Source organism: Musca domestica, unplaced genomic scaffold, assembly GCF_030504385.1.
Source record: "Musca domestica strain aabys unplaced genomic scaffold, Musca_domestica.polishedcontigs.V.1.1 9, whole genome shotgun sequence".
Classification (NCBI taxonomy): domain Eukaryota; kingdom Metazoa; phylum Arthropoda; class Insecta; order Diptera; family Muscidae; genus Musca; species Musca domestica.
Genome location: NW_026712435.1, coordinates 17,577,356 through 17,600,666, shown reverse-complemented (window position 1 = coordinate 17,600,666; position 23,311 = coordinate 17,577,356). Strand labels below are relative to the sequence as shown.

Below are 23,311 nucleotides of genomic sequence, written 5' to 3'. Positions count from 1 at the left end.
GATTTTTCAGGTAAATCTGAAAAAGGGAAGCGTTTGGAAGTGTCAACTTTAGTTAGTGAATGTTCACCTGAGAAACTAGTTTTCGCTGCTGGCGTTAGTCTTTATAAGTCTGGCAAGAGGAATGCTGCCGCGATTCTAAAGAACATAAATGAATCTCCAACGAGAGCAACTAAAATTAAAAAAATTGTTAATGCACAATCTAAGGAACCAGTACCATATACAGATGACGAAGCATTACGACTGTTTATCGATGTAAAATAAACAAAAGCAAGTTATAATGCGATGCGTGCTGGTGCTAAGATCCGTAACGCGGATATATACCCATCATATCATAGAATTTTAGAAGCTAAAGAAAAGTGCTACCCAAGTAATGGAATAAAGGTATCCGATGTAACAGCAGAAGTGCCTCTGCAGGACTTAGTGGATCACACTGCATGTAGAATTTTAAAGTTACCAAAAGAGGTCATAGAGGAATTCAATTATACGGAATTGACTTTGACGTATAAATGGGGATGTGATGGTAGCAGTGGACACTCAACCTATAAGCAAAACTTTAGTTCAAATGATTCCCGTAAGACAGATGAATATTTGTTTGCAATTTGCTTGGTACCTTTGCAGCTAAAGTACGATAACCATATCATATGGGAAAACCCACGTCCATCATCTACACGTTTTTGCAGGCCAATTAAACTGATTTTTGAAAAGGAAACAAAATCGTTGATTCAAGATGAAACTAATTACATTCAAAATCAAATTAATGCAATAGTGTCAACAGCTTCTAACATTGAAGATAAAACGGTTATTGTTAAACATGTGTTTTATTTAACAATGATTGATGGCAAGGTTTTCTCAATTCTTAGCGATTCCTCTACTCAAAGATGTGGTATTTGTGGAGCAACGCCAACCATTATGAACAAACTGCACGAAATTAAAGCCTTAAATGTAAGGGCCAATCTTTACGAATATGGGTTATCGACATTGCATGCGTGGATAAGATGCCTGGAATGTGTATTGCATATATCTTACAAAATTGAAATTAGAAAATGGCAAGCTCGTAGTGCGTCCGATAAAGATTCACAGAAGAAAAGAAAAGAAGAAATAATTAGCGCTCTGAAATCAGAAATGAATTTGCTTATTGATATTCCTAAGCCTGGAGAAGGAAGCACAAATGACGGTAATACCGCTAGAAAATTTTTTCAGCAACCTTCCTTAGCTTCTCAAATAACAGGTGTAAATGAAAGTTTAATAAAAAGACTAGGAATAATTTTGAGAACTATGTCATCTGGTTATGCAATTAATGTGGAAGCTTTCCGAAAATATGCGATGGATACTGCGGAACTATACGTAGAACTGTATGAATGGTACTATATGCCATCGAGTGTCCACAAAATTTTGATTCACGGCGCAGACATAATTCAAAATGCGGCACTACCGATAGGAATGATGTCGGAGGAAGCACTAGAGTCTCGAAACAAAGATTTTATATTTATTCGCGAACATCACACTAGAAAAATGTCACGAGAAAAAACAATGGAAGATCTTTTCAATTATTTGCTTCTGTCATCAGATCCATTAATCTCATCTTTTTCAGCAAAGCCATTTGTTAGCTCTCGAAATGAAGAACTATTAGGTGATGAAGATATTTCATTACTTTTAGATCCTTTTATACAGGAAGATGTAGAATAATTTAAATAAATGATTATTATTTTAAATATATATTAATATTCTTATGTTGTTTTGTATATATTAACATTCATATACTTTCAAATGCCATAAAAATTTCCACGACTATTTTACCTACAACGCCCATTTTTGGTACAAAGAATGCTTTCAATACGAAATACATAATTCCAAAATTTCATACTTCTAGCTGCTTCCGAAGAGAAGTTATGACTTTTTTCCAGCTAGATTGGCGTCTTGGACCACTGTGTGACGGTTTCATTGGCCGTTTGAAGGCCATAATTCGTGCCGAAGGTGAGCAATTCAGACTTATTCTTATTAAACTTATTCTAAAATTTGATGCTATTTCCGACATTTTTTGCTTTAATTCAATAAAATAAAAAAAAATTTAAAAATTATGGCGTTTGACTTTGTTGAAGTTTTTTTTATCTCACCCTGTATGATATCATATGATCGGCCCCTAACGACTTTTGTTCTTATCTTCCTTCTTGACAAATAAGTTGTTGTTTTTTCCGTTAGTGTAAAAATAACTACAATTTATTTATTATTTGTGGCCAAGAATAAACGACTTATTTCGAGTCTTTTTGTTGGGTATGCCTCCCTTCGATCTCTACAATAACAAATTGTCTATGTGGGTGAACACTGATAGCGGCTGTTATTCAAGTTTGAATTAGAATTCAAAAATGTTGTGATGTGGGTGATTGAACATAAATCAAAACTAGATCCTTATTTGTGAAATTAAAAGGAAAATGTGTCATTACCAATTTGTTACAAATTGGAAAACACATACACACATACCCATCTTATTTATTAGAAAATCTACCTTGCATTATTTCCGGTGTTATTTTTTCAATTCCACGAAAAAATGTAGTGCCATTATAAAAATTCTATAAATAGTTTCGATATGAAATGGTGACGTTTCATTTTGAAAATCAGAAATTTCAAAAAAAAAACTCACACATTGGTTGTCATTTTTTCCATGGCGTCATTAGTCATGCCTGGAATAATGATACAGTTTTGTTTAGATCGTCAGTCCAGTAGTGTAATGCGAAGTAGCGACAAAGAAAATTGGCTTTGCTTATTTCTCACAAATGTTGGTTACATTCACAAACGCACAAGTCGGATTTTTTAATTAGTCGTTTGTCCACTTCAAAGACACAACCATCCTGTCAGTTGACAGTGGGAGGGGTTTATTCTAACTTAATTGAGGATGGTAATAAAATGTATACCTGTCATTAGCAGTTGATGTCTTAATAACAAGTATACCCACAAGTTACCACACAGAACAACAATAATTGCGGCGTTCTTGTGGTTTTGAAGGTATTCTTGTGTGGATTTTTTACTATTTTTAAATATTTTAAATTATTTTATTTCCATTTATTGATTTACTTCTAACATCAGGTTAGAGAATGACTCATCAATTGTTAACCAAGGCAGATGGCACCAAATTGTCAAAATTTGCTTCATAGTCCCAACTGTTTTAAGGGTTTACTTTGGAGACATTTTTTTGAGAAATGGTTCGTAAGGCGGAAATTAATTTAAAATAAGTTCGTCATGGAGAACATACTTTGCGGCTAAATCAGTTGGCTAAGAATTTACCCCCGCCTTGAGTTATGATTATTCAAACTCTTGCCCCTTTATGGGGGAAATCGAACATTAGTATCCAATTTTATGCGAAATCATAAATTTCGATAAAATACATATTCATATCAGATTTCTGGTTAGAAGAAAAATATTTAGATATAGGAAGTTGTAAAGAAACGCCGACTTGTTTCGCAAGCTATGACAGATATAAGTAATGAAAACTGTAACCCTTTGTGCGTGAGGCCCAGAAGGGGTTGCCAGATATATTTGGATGTGTGAAATTTGAAGAGAGTGGGATGCTTATTTCGCTTTCTTTGAGCGTTCTGTTTGTCAAAATCGTTAACCCTATGTGGGAGAGGTACCAGAAGAAATGGTCCGATCTCTACCATCTTTATAACATATCTTATGTTGATGGAAATATTGAGATGTATCAATTCTGAATGGAATCGGATGTGAATTTCGCGTTTTATGAGCTGCATAAATACTCAAATTTTGATCCTTTATGGAGGACGTATCAGAAGGAGGGGACCGAAATATCCCATTTTCACACCACACCTTGGGTTAATAGAAAAACTTTGTGATGTGTGTAATTTGCTTAGAACCGGATGCTTATATCGAATTTTACGATAGTTTTGGTTATTTAAAATTTTAACCCTTTGTTGGGGAGGTACCAGAAGTAGTGGTCCGATCTCGACCATCTTTATAACAGATCGTGTGTTGATGGAAATATTGACATATAACAAGTCTGAATGGTATCAGATGTTAATATCGTGTTTTAAATAAATATTCAAAATGTTGATCCTTTGTGGGGGAGGTTCCAGAGAGAGTGGACCGATATATCCCATCTTCACACCACACCTTGGGTTAAAAAAAACATTGTGATGGGTGAAATTTGCAAAGAACCGGATTGTTATTTCGGGTTTTATTATCGTTTTGGTTATTATAAATTTTAAGCCTTTGTGGGGAGGTACCTGAAGGAATGGTCTGTTCTCTAACAGATCCTGCGTTGGTGGAAATATTGAGATATCTAAATGGTATCGGATGTTAATTTCGTGTTTTATGAGCTTCATGAATATTCAAAATTTTGACCCTTTGTGGGGGAGACACCAGAAGCAGTGGACCGATTTATTCCATCTTCACACCACTCCTTGGGTTATGGTCCGAACTCTACCATCTTTAATTAATGTTAATCTCGTTTTTCAAATTTCAAAATTTTGACCCTTTGTGGGGGAGGTACCTTAAGGAGTGTGCCGATATATCCTATTTTCATACCACACCTTGGGTTAATAAAAATATTGTTATGTGTGTAATTTGAAAAGAATCGGATGCTTATTTCGGATTTTATGATCGTTTTGGTTATTCATAATTTTAACCCTTTGTGGGGGAGGTAACAGAAGGAATGGTCTGATCGCTACCATCTTTATAACAAATAGTGTGCTAATGAAATATTAAGCTGTGCCAAGTCAGAATGGTATCGGATGTTAATTTCGTGTTTTATGAGCATAATAAATATTCAAAATTTTGACCCTTTGTGGGGGTGGTACCAGAAGGAGTTGACCGATGTATTTCATCTTCACACCAGACCTTGGGTTAACAAAAAATATTGTGATGTGTGAAATTTTAAGACAAACGTAATCCTACATCACATTTTATAAGAGTTATAATTATACAAAATTTTGACCCTTTGTGGGGGAGGTACTTGATGGAGTGAACCGATATTGTCAATTTTCGCACCTGACCTTGCACTGGTGCAAACATTAGCATATGCAAAGTTCGAGCAAAATTGGATTTTCCTTTCTACTGCTATGCAGTAAATTAACCTTGGAAAGGAGGGTATATTAACTTTGTCATTCCGTTTGTAACATCCCTAAATATTCGTTTTAGACCCCATAAAGTATATATATTCATAATCAGCATAAAATTCTAAGTCGATTTAACGATGTCCGTCTGTCTGTCTGTCCGTCTGTCTGTCTGTTGAAATCACGATACAGCCCACATTATTTGACGAAGAGCTCCAAAATTTAGCAGAGCTATTTGCATTGTGAAAATTGAAAATGAGATATATCGGTCCACGTTCTGGTATAGTCCCCATATAACGGTACCTCCCGATATTCGGTATTTTGATGATTTATGCCACATTTTTTCACGGATTTGTCTTAAAATTGGTTGTTGTAGGTCATAGCGGGTCCTTGAGCGTGTGGCAAAACATTGCATGTATAGGTCCACGTTGTGGTATAGCCCCCATATAAAGGTACCTCCCGATATTTAGTATTTTAGTTTTTTTTACCACATTTTTTCACGGATTTGTCTGAAAATCGGTATTTGTTGGTCATAATGGGTTCCAGCTCCGGTGGCGAAACATTGTAATTATAGGTCCACGTTTTGGTATAGCCCCCATATAACGGTACCTCCCCACAATCGGCATTTTAATGGTTTTTGACACATTTCTTCTAATGTTTCTTTTACCCTAAGGTGGAGGGTATTAAAAGTTTGGCCCGGCCGAACTTAATGTTTTTTTACTTGTTTTATTTAAAATGTTGACATGTTGTGGGGGAGGTATCGGAAGGAGCGCACCACTATTGCCCATTTCCAAACTCGATCTATGTTTGACAATAATATTACGATGTAGAAAGTTTGGATCAAATCGGATACCACCTTCGAGAGTTGTCGTGCGCACTAGCGAGCCAAACAGACAGACGGACGGACGGACATCGCTAGATCGACTCCAAATGTCCTGAAACGGATTTGGTCCAACGAAACCTAGGGTCTAAAACCGTTATTTCGGCGAAGCACGTTTCGGCCGTATCAAATGATGTATACCCTCTGCAGCCATATGGCTGAGGATATAAAAATGGTTAGTCACTGGAAAATACGGCGTATGTATTTTATCTGTCAAAAATATAAAATTAGAATACGGGTTTCAAATGTGGGTCGTTAAAATACCAATAAGTGTAGAAAAGGCAATTTTTTAAACGGCTGAAGCTAGAATCTTGAAATTTTCCACGATGTTCGGTCTTAGTGCGTATCCGTGTGATAAGGCTGGATTTTTGGAAATTCTTACTAACAGGGTACGAAAAGTACTAAAATGTACTAAAAATTGAATACTTTGTATTGATCAAAGAGAATGAACTAGAGTTTTGAAATTTGGAATGTAGTCACGGATGGAGTGCAGCATAGATGTACAAAGGGTTTTTAGAAATGCGCACTTTGAGGTTACGAAAAGATCTAAAATTGTACTAAACTTTTAAAATGGTACCATTTGGTATTATGTGAACGGATTGCTATGAGAATAAAGGTTGGAAATTAAATTAGATTATATAAAGGTGGTTTGTAAATGTGTACCAAGGGTACGAACTGTACTAAATTTGAAAAAGTTTGGTTTAGGTTGAACTGATGGTGTGGGAATTTCAAAGTTTTGGTATTGGGATCACTGTTGGTGGTAGGTATATCATAAAGAGATGGTTATGGAAATGTTTACTACAAGTGCACGAATAGTACTAAGTAGTGCTATATTTGGTACACTTTGGTAATGGGTAAGCAGATAGTGGTTGAAATTTGGAATCTGAAATTTGGTATAAGGGTCGTTGTTCATGTGTAACCTCGACATATGGAGATGGTTTCGGATATGTGTACTATAATTGTACAAAGAGTACCGATAGGTATTTTATTGGAAATTTATTTAAAATTAGATTACTGATGGTATCTGTATTTGAGAATAGGTGGTGGTTTGGAAATGAGTCCAATATTTATGCGAATAAAGGCTGAAGCATAGAAATAAAATTCTGAAATTTGATATTTAGATCATTGATGGTATCTGTGTTTGATATGGATTTGGCGGTGGTTCGGAAATGCATAGTACGCATTTGCAGGAAAAGTATTAAATGGTACTAAATTTGGTATTGGGTGAAGGAATATAGCTGAAATCCTGAAATTTGTTATAGATGTCACTGTTGGTGTCTGTGATTAAGATATGGAGGTGGTTTTAGAAATGTGCACCATAATTGTACGAAAAGTATTGAATCGTACTATATTTGGTATTGAACGGATAGCGATAATACTCTGAAATTTGAGATTTAGATTGCTGATGGTATATGTGTCTTATATTTGATGGTGGTTCGGAAATGCTGAAATCCTAAAATTTGATATTCAAATAACTGTTGGTATCTGAGGTAAAGATTTAGAGGTGGGTTTAGAAATGCATACTATAATTTTTCGAAAGGTACTAAATTTAACAAAATTTGGTATTGAGTGAAGGGATAGAATTGAAACCGTAAAATTTTATATTGCAAAACTATATCCATATGCCCAGGTCGCATATAAACCGATACCCTAATATAAAATTTCAGATTTCAATCACTATATGTTCACCCAATAGTACGAAATATTGTTCTATATAATACTTTTCGTGCACTTGTAGTACCCATCTCTAAAATCACATCTTTATCAAAAACCAACCACCAACAGGAGTTCTACTACCAAATTGCAAAATTCCAGCTTCATCCTTCATATGTCGAACCTACTTTCTAACCTTGGTTTTCATACCAGATTTCATGTTTTAGCTCTATCGGTTCACACAATATCAAATGGTACCATTTTAGAGGTTAAGTAGTAATTTAGAACTTTTCGTAACCTTGGTTTGAATTTCCAAAAACCCTTTGGTTAGTCGATCCTGCACTCCATCAGTGATATTGCTTCCAAATTCCATTCAATTCTAGCTCATTTAGTTTTTCCAATACAAAGCATTACATTTTTAGTATATTATAGTACTTTTCGTTCCCTTTTAGTACAATTTTCCAAAAACTCTGCCTTATCACACTCCAAGATGGGCCCTCTTGCAAAATTTCAAGATTTTAGCTTAGGTTGTTTCGTCTGGGCGTTGATCTTCCACCAGGCAGTCGAGCATTGATTTCACTACACTTTTATAAACAGGGTGAGATAAAAAAGCTGCAACAAAGTAGAACGCCATAATTTTTACATTTTTTTTTAAATTTTATTGAATGAAAGCAATATATGTCGGAAATAGCGTTAAATTTTAGAATAAGCTTAGATTTGTTCGAATTGGCCACCTTTGGCACGAATTATGGCCTTCAAACGGCCAATGAAACCGTAACCCGCTGCCCTTACGTTGCTCTGCGGTATTTTGGCCCATTCCAGGCGAAGCGCTTGCTTGAGGTGATCGAAACTTTGGTATTTTTTAGTGCCAATCTTGCTTTCCCAAATACTCCAGACACAATAGTCCAACAGATTGATATCCGGAGATTTTGCTGGCCATTGTGCGCTGGAAATGAAGCGAGGAACCTCATTTTATAAACATTCTTGTGTGAAGCGTGCTGAGTGCGATGGTGCTGAGTCCTGTTGGAATGTCCAAAGTCTGATCTGCGGCCAAAATGTTTGCGTGCCCAAGGCTTTAATACACCCTCCCGAATATTTTCGCGATAATATTCGGCATTTATTCTGATGCCACGGTCGATTAATACGAGCGAAGAGCGACTATTGCCTGTTGTGGCGGCCCACAACCATCACCATACACGACGCTTGAGTTCTGGTGGCCAACCGAAGGTACACATTTTCAGCTGTCTTGTTTGTTTACAAACTGCTGGACAACGGATGTCTTCTCATCGGAGAAAACCAAATTCGGCAGTTCACCACTTTTGGTCAAGCGAAGCAACTCGTTAGCTCTTTTGAGTCTATTTTCTTTTTGTTGCGGTGTAAGCTCTTGCACTTTTTGGAATTTCAATGGCTTTACCCCGAGCTCATTTTTCAATATTTGCCGAATGGAATATTGCCGTGTGTTCATCTCACAAGCCATTTTTCGGCCACTGCGACGCGGGTTTCGATCAAGTCGCTTCTTTACTTTTCGAACCATTTCTGCTGATGTTGCTGTTTTCTTCCGTCCACTACCTTGACGTCGGGCTATTCTACCAGTATCGCAGTATCGGTAACGAGCGATGGTACGAGCCACAAAATATTTATTCACATTTAAATGCTGGAGTGCTCTAACGATAGCCACTTGTGGTTTTCCAGTCAAATATAAAGAAATCACACTATCACGCTTGAATTCCATCACGAATAACTTTTTTTCTGGGAAACTCTCACCAAAATGCTTTTGTACGCTTGTAAACAATATAATGAGCTGTCACTGGAATAATTTTAACAACTGTCGGACAAGTGGCTTAGAAATGACAGCAGTCTGAACTTGGTTGTAGTTCATCTCACTCTGTAGGAATTTTCTTTGCCTTCAAGCTTGAATTTGTAAAAACCTCTTGGTACATCTATCATGGACTCCATTAGTGACTCCGATTGCAAATTTCAGAATTCTACCTAATTTCGTTTGTCCAATACAAGGTGTTACATTTTTAATACATTTTAGAACCCTTTTAGTGCGAATTTCCGGAACCCAGCTTTATCACTCGTGCAAAATTTCAATATTTCGTCTGGGTGTTGATTTTACGTCGGGCAGTCGATCAGTGTTTTCACTACTTTTTTATGTATACAGATCACCCCAAGGGAAATACCTAAATTGAAATTGTTCGCAGAATAAATTTACTTCCAAAGAGTTTTGAAATTCGAGCTGAAATATTTTGACATAAAAGAATTTATTACAAATTAAAGGATACAGATTATTGTTATATATTATCATCATTCAATTTTATGGCATTTAAAAATAAATTAAATCAAATGAAACTTCCTTAATTATAACGGTACTACTCAACACAATAATAACCTTAATACTAATATTTTACGTTGGAATTTCTCCTCTTTTTTTCTTCCGCTTCTTATTGAGTATCTTGAATTCTCTCTATTATCCAATCCATAAAATATTGAACGCTTGTATATACCGCAGGAATTTCAGGACGACCACAGCCATTGCCATAGGCAATAACGCCCAGCAAATGGAAATGCGCCACATTTTTGTAAATCTGCAATGAAATGGAGAAGTTATTATTTTTATTTTTTCCTCTGCTTGTGCTCATACCTCTGGAATCATCAAGGGGCCACCTGAATCCCCCTGACACGAATCCTTGCCACCCGTCAGTACGCCAGCACAAAGAACCGCACTATCAAACTGATTCTGACTGAACAATATGTTACGTTTCTGATACTCCTGACGGCACAAATCGTTGGTGTAGACCATTATTTGCAGTTCGTAGAGGACATTTCTGGCGGTGCCATTTTCATGATTTTTACCCCAGCCGGCCACAAATGGATTGTATCTAACATAGTCCTTTTGCCTTAACGCCGGCGTTGTGGGCAGGCAAATGGGCAGGATTGATTCTGAAAGTTGTGAAAAGAAATAAAAACGTAAAAATGAATTGAAAATTTAAAAAAAGTGATTAAGTTCGGCTGGGCCGAGCTTTTCATAATATCCATTACAAAGAAACGGAAAAAATTAATGTACCCGCTCTAAATTATTTTTTAAGTCAGTTTTTTCTTAACAACAATCATGAATGTTAATAAACTTTTAAAAGTCTAGGGACCCACGATTTTATTCCTAACAAAAAATAAAACCATGCGGACCCTCGGTTTTTTTCTATAAGAAAAAAAGTGGTCCCGGTTGACCTACGGTATTTTGTCTATAGAAAATTTGTTTTCTTAGAGAAAAAATTGGAGACAAATAAAATTTTTTCCTGGAGAAAAACACTGATCCCTAGTTCCAAGGAAGTTTTTTTGGTCCATTTCTTTTTGGCGCCTGGAACCGAATGATTTTTTATTATAGAAAAAATTGATCTCTGGGGCCTACAAACATTTTTTATATAAAACCAGTAAAGAAAGGTCAAAAGTTCGCAAGTTATGAGAAAAACAAGTAAAAAAGCTGTAAGTTCGGCCGGGCCGAACTTTGAATACCCTCCACTATTTGGAACGAATTTGGCAATTCTCAAAAACAATAAAATCCGTGAAAAATTCTCTTAAAATCTTAAAAATGCCGAATGTAGCTGTTATATTAGGGTCTATACGACGACATGGACCTGCATAGGCAATATTTGTCATAAGCCATTACAATATTCAAATGCGGAACATAAAAAAAATTCGGTAACAGTGTAGCTAAAATCATCAAAATACCGAATATCGGGAGGTACCGCTATATGGGAGCTATACGAAGACGTGGACCGGCAATGACAATTTTCTGTCTTAGGCTGTAGTATTCGTTACGAACTTCAAATACCAAATTTGAAAGAATTCCGGTGAATAATGTCGCTAAAATCATTAAAATACCGAATATGGGGAGGTACCGTTATATGGGGGCTATACCAAAACGTGGACCTACATGACCCATTTTCAATACTAAAAGTCCTGCAGATATAATAAACATTTGAGTAAAATTGTATCAATCCCCTTCAATTCATTCGGAAGCCAGAGTGATTTCCCCAGACGGACAGACGACATAGAATGTTATGCTGATCAAGAATATATATACTTTGTCGGGTCTAAAATGTATATTTCGAGGTGTTACAAACGGAATGACAAACTAAATATACCCTCCATACTATGGTGGAGTATTGATAATTGTTAACATTTAGCGGAGAGATACCAGAAGAGTGGTTTTTTTTCGCATTTTATGAGCGTTTTGTAATTAAAAATTTTGACCCATTGTGGTTGAGGTTCCAGAAGGAGTGGACCGATATATCCCCTTAATACAAATATTGGAATGTGTAAATTTTGAAGACATTCGGACTTTTATTTCTTATTTTATAAGAATTAAAATTATTCCAAATTTTGACCCTTCGCGATGGAGGTACTTGATGGAGTGGACCTATATGGTCCATTTTTGGACCTGACCTTTGCAAAGTTTTCACAAAATCGAACGCTCCTTTCTCTTTTTATGAGGTAAAATACTTTCAAAATATAAATTTTGAACTTTTGTTAGGGAGGTGCCCGAAGGAGTGGACCGATTTTGCCCACTCCGAACTTGATCTAAGTTTAACAATAATATTACGATGTAGCAAGTTTGGATCAAATCAAATACTCCCTTCGAGAGTAATCGCGCGAACCAGCCAACCAGACACACGGGCGGACGGACACCCCTAGAACGACTCCAAGTGTCCCGCAACGGATTTGCTCCAAGTACACCTAGGGTCTAAAACCTTTATTTCGATAAGGCACGTTTTGGCCGAATCAAATGGTATATACCGTATGGATGAGGGTAGCCATATGTTGTCATCCCCGGTGCAAACAATTTTTTTCTAGAAACAAAAATTGGTTCCTGAGGTCCTCCGGGACCACTAATTTTTTGTTATACCAAAAATGTGGTCGCTGGGGTCCTAAAAACCTTTTTTTCTACAGAAAAAAATCAATCCTTGGGGACCAATAATTTTTTTTATAGGAAAATGAAAAATTTAGCTACAAAAATCAAAATACCGAGTATTGGGAGGTATCGTTCTATGGAGGCTATACGAAGACGTGAATTTGTATGGGAAATTTTTTGTCAGTGCCCAACGCGCACTCCAAATTCCGAATTTGAAATAATTCTGGTGAAAGAAAAATCGTCAAAGCACCGAATATAGGGAGTTACTTGTTGTATATGAGCTATATGGAAATGTGGACCTGTTTAGGCAATTATCTATCATAGGAGGTAATACCCTTAAAAAACTCCAAATACCAAATTTGAAACACTTCCGGTGAAAAGTGTAACACAAATCATTAAAATTTCGAATATTTGGAGGTACAGTTATATGTGGCCTACTCTAAACCGTGGACCTCTACACCTGCCAGAGTAGGTGGTGCCTATTACATGTTTGAGTTAATTCTGTAAAAAAATGTGGCTAGTATCGTCAAAATACCGAATATTCGGAGACACCGTTATATGAGCTATACGGAAGGTGGACCTGTACGGGAAATTTTCTGTCATAGGAAGCATTGCCATTTGTGAACTCCAAATGCCAAATTTGAAACACATTTTGGTGAAAAGTGTGACACAAATCAAAAGTCAAAATACCTACTGTCTGGAGGTACAGTTATATGGGGTCTATATCAAAACGGGGCCCTATATGTACAGTAGTCTACAATAATTTTTTTCACATACTGCGAACAAGTACTCTCAATTTACAGCAAATTCGGTTTGAAATTGTGACTAAAACAGCAAAAAAAAAATTAACTCTGTCGGTACAGTTAAATGGGGTCTGTATCGAAACGTGGATCTATATAGCCCATTTTGAATACCAAAAAAGCCTTACACACATCTGAATAAAATTTTATCAACCTACTTCATATCATTTAGAAGCTGCAGCGATTTCCACAGACGAAAGGACGGACATCGCTAAATCGACATAGAATTTTATGCTGATCAAGAATATATATACTTTGTGGAGTCTGAAGTAGAATGTATACTTCGGAGTGTTACAAACGGAATGACAAACTTTATGTACCCTCCATACTATGGTAAAGGGTACAAAAATGGTTGACCAGTAAATGTTTTCCAAAGAATTTTTTTTCTTGTGAATTTTTATATCCTCCATCTTGGAAAGGAGGGTATATTAACTTTGTCATTCCGTTTGTATCATCCCTATATATTCGTCGTAGACCCCATAAAGTATATAAATTTATAATCAGCATAAAATTCTAAGTCGATTTAACGATATCCGCCTGTCTGTCCGTCGGTCTGTCTGTCTGAAATCACGATACAGCCAACGTTATTTGACGTAGAGCGTCAAGATTTAGCAGAACGATTTTTTCACGGATTTGTCTGAAAATTGGTATTTGTAGGTCACGATGGGTCCTAGTTGGTGTGGCGAAACATTGTATATATAGGTTCTTGCTTTGGTATAGTCCCCATATAACGGTACCTTCCGATATTCGGTATTTTGATGATTTTTGCCACATTTGTTCACGAATTTGTCTAAAAATTGGTATTTGTTGGTCATAATGGGTTCCAGTCCCGGTGGGGAAACATTGTATTTTGGTATAGCTCCCATATAACGGTACCTCCCGATATTGGATATTTGGATGGTTTTTGTCACTTTTTCCACGGATTTGTCTAAAAATTGGCATTTGTGGGTCCTAATGGATTATAGCTTCGTTGGTGAAGAATTGTATGTGTAGGTCCACGTTTTTGTATAGCCCCATATAGCGGTACCTCCCGATATTCGGTATTTTGATGATTTTTGCCACACTTTTCCCAAGAATATGTCTAAAAATTGGTATTTGTGGGTCAAATGTTTTCATTACCCTAAGGTGGATGGTATTAAAAGTTCGGCCTGGCCGAACTTAATTTTTTTTTACTTCCAATTATTATTTTAACAATTGCTTCCCAGGGTACAATGATTTTTTTTTTTTGATTCCCTGGTATCAATGTTGATATTTGGTGAAGGGTGTAGAATTATAAAAATTATTAACCTTTGGTCATCTGAAAAAAAAAACCTATAATCCATAGCCCTATTATAAACAGAACTAATCCTATTAAGGGCCTTCATCCTCTTAGGAGAAGAAAATATTTAAAATATCTATTTTCTCTCCTATTGCCAAGAGAGTATCAACATTTCCGCAGAGACCCTTAAACACTTTCATACATACTTGTAAAGGCCACATTACGTTCCAAATACAAAATGGCAATATCACTGTGGCCACTCCTCTTCACGTAATTGGGATGTTTGACGGCCTGTAACAAAAACGAATATTTTTAAAATACCAATATTATTATTATTATTACTATTTTTAGAATATTAAACAAATTTGTATATTTATTAAAAGTTATAAAAATATACAGCCAAATTTGCATTCTTTGTTCAAATTTATTTCAATACTTGCCCGCTGAATGTTGATGTCGACGTGTTGAGCTTCAGTATCTGTTGTCAAATCATGTTCTCCCAAACGTACAAATTTCCTGCAAAAATAAATTAAAACTTTTATTCTCTACTCCCCTCCCTTTCCCCTCCCCCCTTTTTCGACCACTCACAATGCATTGTTAATACAATGGGCTGCGGTAATAACGTGACGAGCTGTTACCAAACTTCCACCACATTTAAAGGGCGATGACGACGATGGTTCGTAGCCCAATAAGGCCATCCACGGCCATGCTCCCACTTTGCTCTCCTGGCCACCAACAATTTTTGTTGGTGTTATGGAATTTCGTCCACAACCATCCTCAACTGTGGGCAAACTTCGTGGTATGGCATCACTGTTCGTATCCCTGTTGGATGTGGTTAGAACCCCACTTGGACAGCACACCATTGTATTCTGTCCTCCACATATTTTATTCGAAGCTCGCAGATAATTTGCAAATGCCGGATCTCCATGTTTCAGCTGCAGTTCATCCAACAATGACTTGCAATCCCTTAGTTCCACGCAAGAGCCTTGACGTTGGTCGGGACCACGACAAACGTTAAAACCAGCCCTATCCTCAATTGCTGTGGGTTTTGTGGTGGTCGGAAACTCCAAGGGATTTTTACAACAAATCTAAAAGAGTTAATTTTCAGGTGAAACAAAAAGTTGAAACTATTGCGGTTTTTTCCAATCACCTCGGGATCATTGTCCATGTCGTAGTTATCACAGGCTCTCTTTGATTTCTGAAGCATTCTCTGTGCCATTCTGGGATTCATTTTCTTCATGGTCATTGATAACTCAGGACAGCGGCTCAGAGCAACGCATTCTCCGTCCTCATCGTCAACAGTGGTACAGTATTCGAAGTTATCTTCAGAAAGCAAATTTTTGAAAGAAATTTTTATAAAAATTACTTTTTCTGTAGAAAAATACCACTGTTCAGCATGAACCAATTTTTTCCATTAGGACAAGTTAAAAAGTATCAGTCGGTTTTTTTCCGACAGATGTATACCCTCAGCTTATGCCAGTTTATCTACATATATAAATTGGTCCCAGTGTACCAACGAATTTTTTTTCTAAAGAAAAAAATAACTGGTCCCGAGGTAAAAATGAATTTTTTTCTAAAGAAAAAAAATTGGTCCCGACGTACCAATGAATTTTTTTCTAAAGAAAAAAAATTGGTCCCGAGGCACCAATGAATTTTTTTCTAAAGAAAACCAGTAAAGAAAGTCTTAAAGTCGGGCGGGGCCGACTTTATGATACCCTACACCACTTTGTAATTTAGTAGAGCTCCACCTAACAATTAAAAGTTTTTATGGGAGAATTTAATCATACACGCTATGATTATAATTATAATTTAAAGTTCAAAGGACTAAATATGCCGAAGCATTTGTATCTTTTAAATTCGGAATTGTATTGCCCATTTGGTGCACAATTAATTTAAAATCGGATAAAAATATATATGGGAGCTATATCCAAATCTGAACCGATGTCGATAAAATTTGGCAAAGATATTTCTGAGCTGTATTTGATATATTTCCCTGAATATCGTTGTTACGGAGAGCATATTACTGTTGTGGGTAAGAAATATAACAAATCAGATGAAAAATATATATGGAAGCTATAGCTATATCTGAACCTATTTTCACCAAATTTGACATACTAGCTTCTAGACTCAATTCGGTCGTAAGTACCGAATTCCATCCCATTTGGACAAATATTAGACGTTTGGTGCACAATAAAAGGTAAATCGAACGAAGTTATATATGGGAGCTATATCCAAATCTGAACCGATCTCGATAAAATTTAGCAAATGTATTTCTGAGCTGTATTTGATATATTTCCCCAAATATTGTTGTTGCAGAGTGCATATTACGGCGGTGGTGGACAAAAATAACAAATCGGATGAACAATATATATGGGAGCTATAGCTATATCTGAACCGATTTCGATCAAATTTGGCATACTTATTTTCAGGCCTAATTTGGGTGTATATGCAAAATTCCACACAATTCGGGCTGATATTACACGTTTGGTGCACAATAAAAGGCAAATCGGACGAACATATATATGGGAGCTATATCTAAATTTTGACCGATTATCTCCAATTTCAATAGGGTTCGTCCTTGGGCCAAACAAATGATCTGTGCAAAATTTCATCTGGATCGGGCAATAAATGCGACCTGTACTTTGTTTACAAAAATACATGGACAGACGGACAGACGGACGGACGGACGGACAGACGGACGGACGGACGGACATGCATAAATCGACTCAGAATGTGATTCTATGCAGATCATCAAAAGGAACTATGGGTCTATCTCGTTTCCTTTTGCCTGTTACAAACAAATGCACAAAGACATAATACCCTGACCACCTTGTGGTGTAGGGTATAAAAAATGCACAAAGACATAATACCCTGACCACCTTGTGGTGTAGGGTATAAAAATAGGTCCCGAGGTAAAAATGAATTTTTTTCTAAAGGAAAAAATTGGTCCCGAGCTAACAATGAATTTTTTTCTAACGAAAAAAATTGGTCCCGAGGTACCAATGAATTTTTTTCTAAAGAAAAAAATTGGTCCCGAGGTACCAATGAATTTTTTTCTAAAGAAAAAAATTGGCCCCGGGTTACAAACGAATTTTTTCTAAAGAAAAAAAATGTGGTCCCGAGGTACCAATGAATTTTTTTTTAAAGAAAAAAAAAAAATGTGGTCCTGTTGTAAAAACGATTTTTTTAAAGAAAACAATTGGTTTCGGGGTACCAAGGATAAAAAATTGGTAACGGAGGACCATGTGAGGGATTTAAACACCAAATCGGATGAAACCTATGTATAGGATCTGGACTGATTTTCACCAAATTGCGTGAAAAAAATTCAGATCATTTTGACTGATATTAGCCATCTGATGCACAAGATATATATGGGAGAAAGTGAGAAAGTGATTCTATGAAGATACTCAAAAGTAACCTTGCTTCCATGTTACAAAGAAATGCGCAAAGACATAATACCCTTACCCTTATGTGGTGTAGGTTATAAAAATTGGTCCCTGCGCACCAGTAAATTTGCTTCTAAAGAGAAAAAATTATCTCTGGGGACCAATGATTTTTTTTTTCGAAAGAAAAGAAATTGGTCCCGTGGGACCAACGCGATAAAGAAAAAAATTGATCCAAGGTTTCCAATTAATTTTTCCTAAAGAGAAAAATTGGTCCCTGCTCACCAATAAATTTTTTTCTAAAGATAAAACTTTTATTTTTTTTTTTCAAGAAAAAAAGTTTCCGTGGGGCAAATTAATTTCTTTCTAGAGAAAAAAATTGTTACCGAAGGACCAATGAATTTTTTTCTAACAAAATCTACCTGGGGGCTAATGAATATTTCTCTAAAGAAAAAAATGTTCCTGGAGACCAATGAATATTTTTCTGAAGAAAAAATCGGTCCCGGTTGACGAATGAATTTTTTTCTAAAATCGGCGGAATATATTAAAGAAAAATTAGTCCATAAGAAACTTTTTTAAAAAGATTTAGACCAATAAACTCATCTCTCCTAGTAAATTTTGATTCTTATGTTGTACGACCTTACCTTGCTGAGCCGGCACGGATATAATCACACCCGATATTAGAATAAATACCAAAATTTGTTTCATCACAAAACTCATGGTGTCTGCAAATTCCTTTGTACACTGTTTTATTAGATGTTCTGCACAATTCACTTTCTTAAAAATTATCTACTGCATTCTTTGCAGTATTTTGCCCTTCCTTAAGGTTGCTTATTTTTATCCGTTTCTGAGTTGTGGTTAGGTTAGCGTTTATTTTTGAACTGAGCTGGAATTTATTTTGCGTGGAAGCCTTATCTATAGCAAAGTGTGCAATGCTGTTCCCTCCTAAGGCCACCATTCGGAAACAGGTTGACTTGTCGCTCGCAACGATGGTACTGATAACAGCAGCTGTAGCGGAAGACAAGGAGTTTGGTTGAGCTGCTGGCTGGTTTTTGTTTACGTTCTCTCGTCAGCAAGTACAAGGAACTTCCAAGAACAAAAATTCTGCAGAAATGTTATTTTAGTTCATGGTAGGTATATTTTTACTTGTTCCATTAAAGGTGATTGGTTTAGTGGACTATGGAAAATGGAGGGACAGGAAGCATATTTTTCCATCATAAATGGTAGTTTAGAATATTTATTGTGGTGAGAGGTTCTTAAAAATCAGAGCATAGTATATATGTATCATCAAAAAGTCCTGGAAACGACCTCATACAAGATAATACTACATTCACATATTCATACATTTAAATATTGATATTTTTGGAAAATCCATTCGTTTTGATGTGTCCAAAATAATTTATGCATTGCCCACATTAAACAGAACCAATTCCCGTTCTCAATTCTCAGTAAGAGGAGAGAATTCTCTTTAAAAAAGTAATAACACACACACACCAAGAGTCTGAGAATAAGGGAGACGCGTAGAGAGACTATTTGCTTCATATGCATACACTGAGGGAAAAATCCCGTTGCGAAATCAAGCACGTATGTTGTCATTTTCGCAACGACCCGTTGTTATATTTTTCAACAACGGCTGTTGGTGAATTGTGCACGAACGTGCTCAAATTGACACCGAGACGTGGTCAACTTTCGGTACCAACAACAGCCGTGCTTAATTTGTCCACCGATGTGCTCAAAATGACAACTTTGCGTTTTTAATATTGGTAATTGCAGCCGATTACACACGAGTAAAAAATGACAACGGTGGTGCATGATTCACACACTGTCGTTGTCAATATGACACCGGTCGTGTATGAATTATGCACCACCACCTGCATAATGATGCACCACCGTTGTTACTTTGTACACCGACGTGCATGAATCGTACACGATCGTTGCCATTTTAGCAACTACCGTGTATGAATCATGCACCACCGTTGTCATTTTTTTTACTCGTGTGCAATCGGCTGCATATTTACCATTTTTTCCGTGTTATTGAAAGAGAAAGGACGCATTGTGCAAAAAATTTATTGAAAATGAATAATAATTCGCAAGATCCTCAAAATATCATTGGTGAGTTGTTAGAAATCGATGGCAATATTGTTGTGGTTCGCGATACAAACCATTGCAGCAGTCAAGATGCGGAAAACAATGAGGACGATTATATGTTAAGGGAGTTCTTAAAAGGAATAAATATGGAGTCGCTTTTTGAACAATTAAAAGGTAAGTAAATAAAAATGAATTTTTCAGTTAATCAGTGTAATTAACAAAGAATTTTCTTTTTTGTTCTTTTAGCATCACATGTAACATTTCGCAGTTTGCAGTACTTGAAAAAAGAAGATTTAAAGGAAGCAGTGCCACCATTGGGACTGCGAGTTGAATTCAGAGAAAAGCTCTTTGCTTGGAAAAAACGAAAGGTACGTATTATTTGTTTTACAGTGTTGAACTCAGTATTAATATTGTCATAACAATAGCTCGGGATTGATGACGAAACTATGTCAGTTCCATCTAAAATAGGTGAATGGTGGAAACGCAACGAGACACCTGCAAGTACTCCTGGTACTCCCGACACTACAGGTTCGAACTGCTCAAAAGCCAAAGGAATTTTGTCAGAGGTAAGGTAAGAGTAATATTTGTGTAAGCATAGTTAATGTAGTTTTTTTATTTAATATAGGATCTAACGGAATTGTTAACACATACCTCGAAGGGGAAACTGGCGCTTGAATGTAGTAGCGTTAATAAGAAATTAAGTGACGAGCAAAGAGATGATATGAAGGGTTCACAGCTATACCGAACTAAGTCATAAAAACATAATTCGAAGATATTTAGAGGTAAAGTAAATGCACTGTCATTAATTTCTAGAAGGAATATTTCAGTCTACTAAAAGAAAATGTAAAAGTCTATATTCAAAATTAACTAATGATATAAATTTAAAAACAAAAATATATAAATATATTACTTAAAAAATATTTAAAAACAAAAAAATCTACTTTGGTTCATTATTATTCTGAATAAAATTTGAATGTTTCATAGCTAAAGCGAACCAAGTCAACAAAATATAATAAAGTGTTCGCTATATGACTAAATATAGTTGATGTTCCGCTTGTAATAAGCAACTGATGTCGATAGCTTTGGAAAAGGCAATGCTTTTTTAAGGTCGAAAGTACAGATATAGTGTTCATCAGATGGTACTTCTGTATTCAGTGAGTCTCGAGCTAGCTGTGCTGCTTTTAAATGAAGTTCCTGTTGCCAAATTAAATTTGTAGTTTCTTCTCCATCGAATTTTATTCTTATGTCAAGTCCATCACAAATTCGACAGGTATCCTTATTCGGAGACTTAAAATGTAAATAGAATTTCGTGCTGAATACTTTATAATAAAAATACATTTTATTTTGCATAATCTGCAAGTTTCCAAAATGACTTCTCTGTCAGATTCATTCACCTGGCTGTTACATTTTATTTTGCATCCACAATCATAATTAGGTATAAACGTTTTTGCGGAAATCGTAAGACCCTTCTGATTTGTGTATGCTTTTCCACTGTTGCAGCGAAGCTTACGCACATTGTGCTTCCACTTTGCCGGGATTATTCATCTTTTCAAAACGATTATACTTTTAAAAATTATAAAAATAGCGAATATAGGGAGTTACCGTAATATGGGGTCTATACGAAAACGCACAGGCAAGTTTTGTCATAGTCCATTACAATATTTAAATGGGAAACTGGAAAACATCCGTTAAATAATATCGCAAAAACATCAAATTTCTGAATACGAAAGTCACCAAAATACCGATCATTTTCAATACCAAACGCCCTGTAGACCAAACACACATCTGAGTAAAATTTTATCAACCTACCTCAATTGGCTCGGAAGCTAGAGTGATTTCCACCGATTGATGGACATCGCAAAACCGACATTGAATTTTATGCTGATCAAGAATATATATACTTTGTAGAGTCTAAAATTTATATTTCGTGGTGTTACAAACGGAATGACAAACTCAATATGCCCTCCATACTATACCCTCCACGTACTATGGCTGAGGGTATACATACCTTTTAACTAGTTTTTATACCCTACACCACAAGGGTATTATGTCTTTGTGCATTTGTTTCTAACAGGTAAAAGGAAACGAAATAGACCCATAGTTCCTTTTGATGATCTGCATAGAATCACATTCTGAGTCGATTTATGCATGTGCGTCCGTCCGTCTGTCCATGTATTTTTGTAAACAAAGTACAGTTCGCATTTATTGCCCTATCCAGATGAAATTTTGCACAAATCATTTGTTTGGCCCAAGGACGAACCCTATTGAAATCGGTCAACATTTAGATATTGCTGCCATATATTTCTTCGTCCGATTTGCCTTTTATTGTGCACCAAACGTGTAATATCAGCCCGAATAGTATGGAATTTTGCACGTACGATTAGATTGGACCTGAAAATAAGTATGCCAAATTTGATCGAAATCGGTTCAGATATAGCTATAGCTCCCATATATATTGTTCATCCGATTTGTTATTTTTGTTCTCCGCAGACGTAATATGCACTCTGTAACAACAATGTTTGGGGAAATATATCAAATACAGCTCAGAAATACATTTGCTAAATTTTATCGACATCGGTTCAGATTTGGATATAGGTCCCATATATAACTTCGTCCGATTTATCTTTTATTTTGCACCAAACGTCAAATATTTCTCCAAATTGGATGAAATTTCGCACTTACGACCGAATTAAGTCTAAAAGCTGGTGTGTCAAATTTGGTGAAGATCGGTTAGATATTGCTATAGCTCCCATATATATTTTTAATCCGGTTTGTTATTTTTGTCCTCCGCAGCCGTAATATGCACTCTGTAACAACAATATTTGGGGAAATATATCAAATACAGCTCAGAAATATATTATTATATATGGATATAGCTCCCATATACTTTTATCCGATTTCAAATTAATTGTGCAAATGGGCAATACAAGTCCGAATTTAAAAGATGCAAATGCTTCGGAATATTTAGTCCTTTGAACCTTAAATTTTAATTATAATCATAGCGTGTATGATTGAATTCTCACATCAAAAATTTTAATTGTTATGCGCAGCTCTACTAAATTAGCAAAGTGGTGTAGGGTACTGGTTTTTTTAATATTGCTGAAAAATGAACGGCAATATGCACTTGCTCACTAATAGTACTGATTCAAAGTGAAACACATTGACTTGGTTCATTTTTGCTTTGAATAAAAACGAAAAGGACAGTCGTTGACTTAGGTTTTTTACCGTTATCTTTGGAACGAAGCACTTTTTGACATTGTGCTTTGCAGAGTAA

At 36.0% G+C, this 23,311-nt stretch overlaps 2 protein-coding genes across 2 annotated transcripts; one reads left to right on the top strand and one right to left on the bottom strand.

The window, feature by feature from the left end:
• Nucleotides 1-9,870: 9,870 nt before the first annotated feature.
• LOC101900983 (venom protease) lies at nt 9,871-18,941 on the bottom strand. Its single transcript, XM_005189717.4, has 7 exons — nt 18,594-18,941; nt 15,717-15,889; nt 15,155-15,654; nt 15,007-15,082; nt 14,773-14,857; nt 10,241-10,539; nt 9,871-10,184 (listed from the first exon to the last, which is right to left on the bottom strand). The coding sequence occupies exons 1-7, from the start codon at nt 18,667-18,669 to the stop codon at nt 10,041-10,043; spliced, it is 1,353 nt and encodes a 450-aa protein (XP_005189774.2). The 5' UTR covers nt 18,670-18,941; the 3' UTR covers nt 9,871-10,040.
• Nucleotides 18,942-19,504: 563 nt separating this feature from the next.
• LOC131806897 (uncharacterized) lies at nt 19,505-23,023 on the top strand. The gene is made up of 4 exons (XM_059131760.1): nt 19,505-20,211; nt 20,284-20,405; nt 20,463-20,603; nt 20,663-23,023. Exons 1-4 carry the CDS (start codon nt 19,908-19,910, stop codon nt 20,792-20,794), a joined length of 699 nt encoding a protein of 232 aa, XP_058987743.1. The 5' UTR covers nt 19,505-19,907; the 3' UTR covers nt 20,795-23,023.
• Nucleotides 23,024-23,311: the final 288 nt, after the last annotated feature.

Excerpts from the sequence above, each read along its gene's own strand:
- LOC101900983 (XM_005189717.4), bottom strand. The coding sequence starts at position 18,669 with ATGAGTTTTGTGATGAAACAAATTTTGGTATTTATTCTAATATCGGGT. Across the intron at positions 15,655-15,716 it reads ACATGGACAATGATCCCGAG|ATTTGTTGTAAAAATCCCTT; the intron begins GTGATTGGAAAA and ends TAACTCTTTTAG. Across the intron at positions 14,858-15,006 it reads TCGACATCAACATTCAGCGG|GCCGTCAAACATCCCAATTA; the intron begins GCAAGTATTGAA and ends TTTTTGTTACAG.
- LOC131806897 (XM_059131760.1), top strand. The coding sequence starts at position 19,908 with ATGAATCATGCACCACCGTTGTCATTTTTTTTACTCGTGTGCAATCGG. Across the intron at positions 20,212-20,283 it reads GCTTTTTGAACAATTAAAAG|CATCACATGTAACATTTCGC; the intron begins GTAAGTAAATAA and ends TTGTTCTTTTAG. Across the intron at positions 20,604-20,662 it reads CCAAAGGAATTTTGTCAGAG|GATCTAACGGAATTGTTAAC; the intron begins GTAAGGTAAGAG and ends TATTTAATATAG.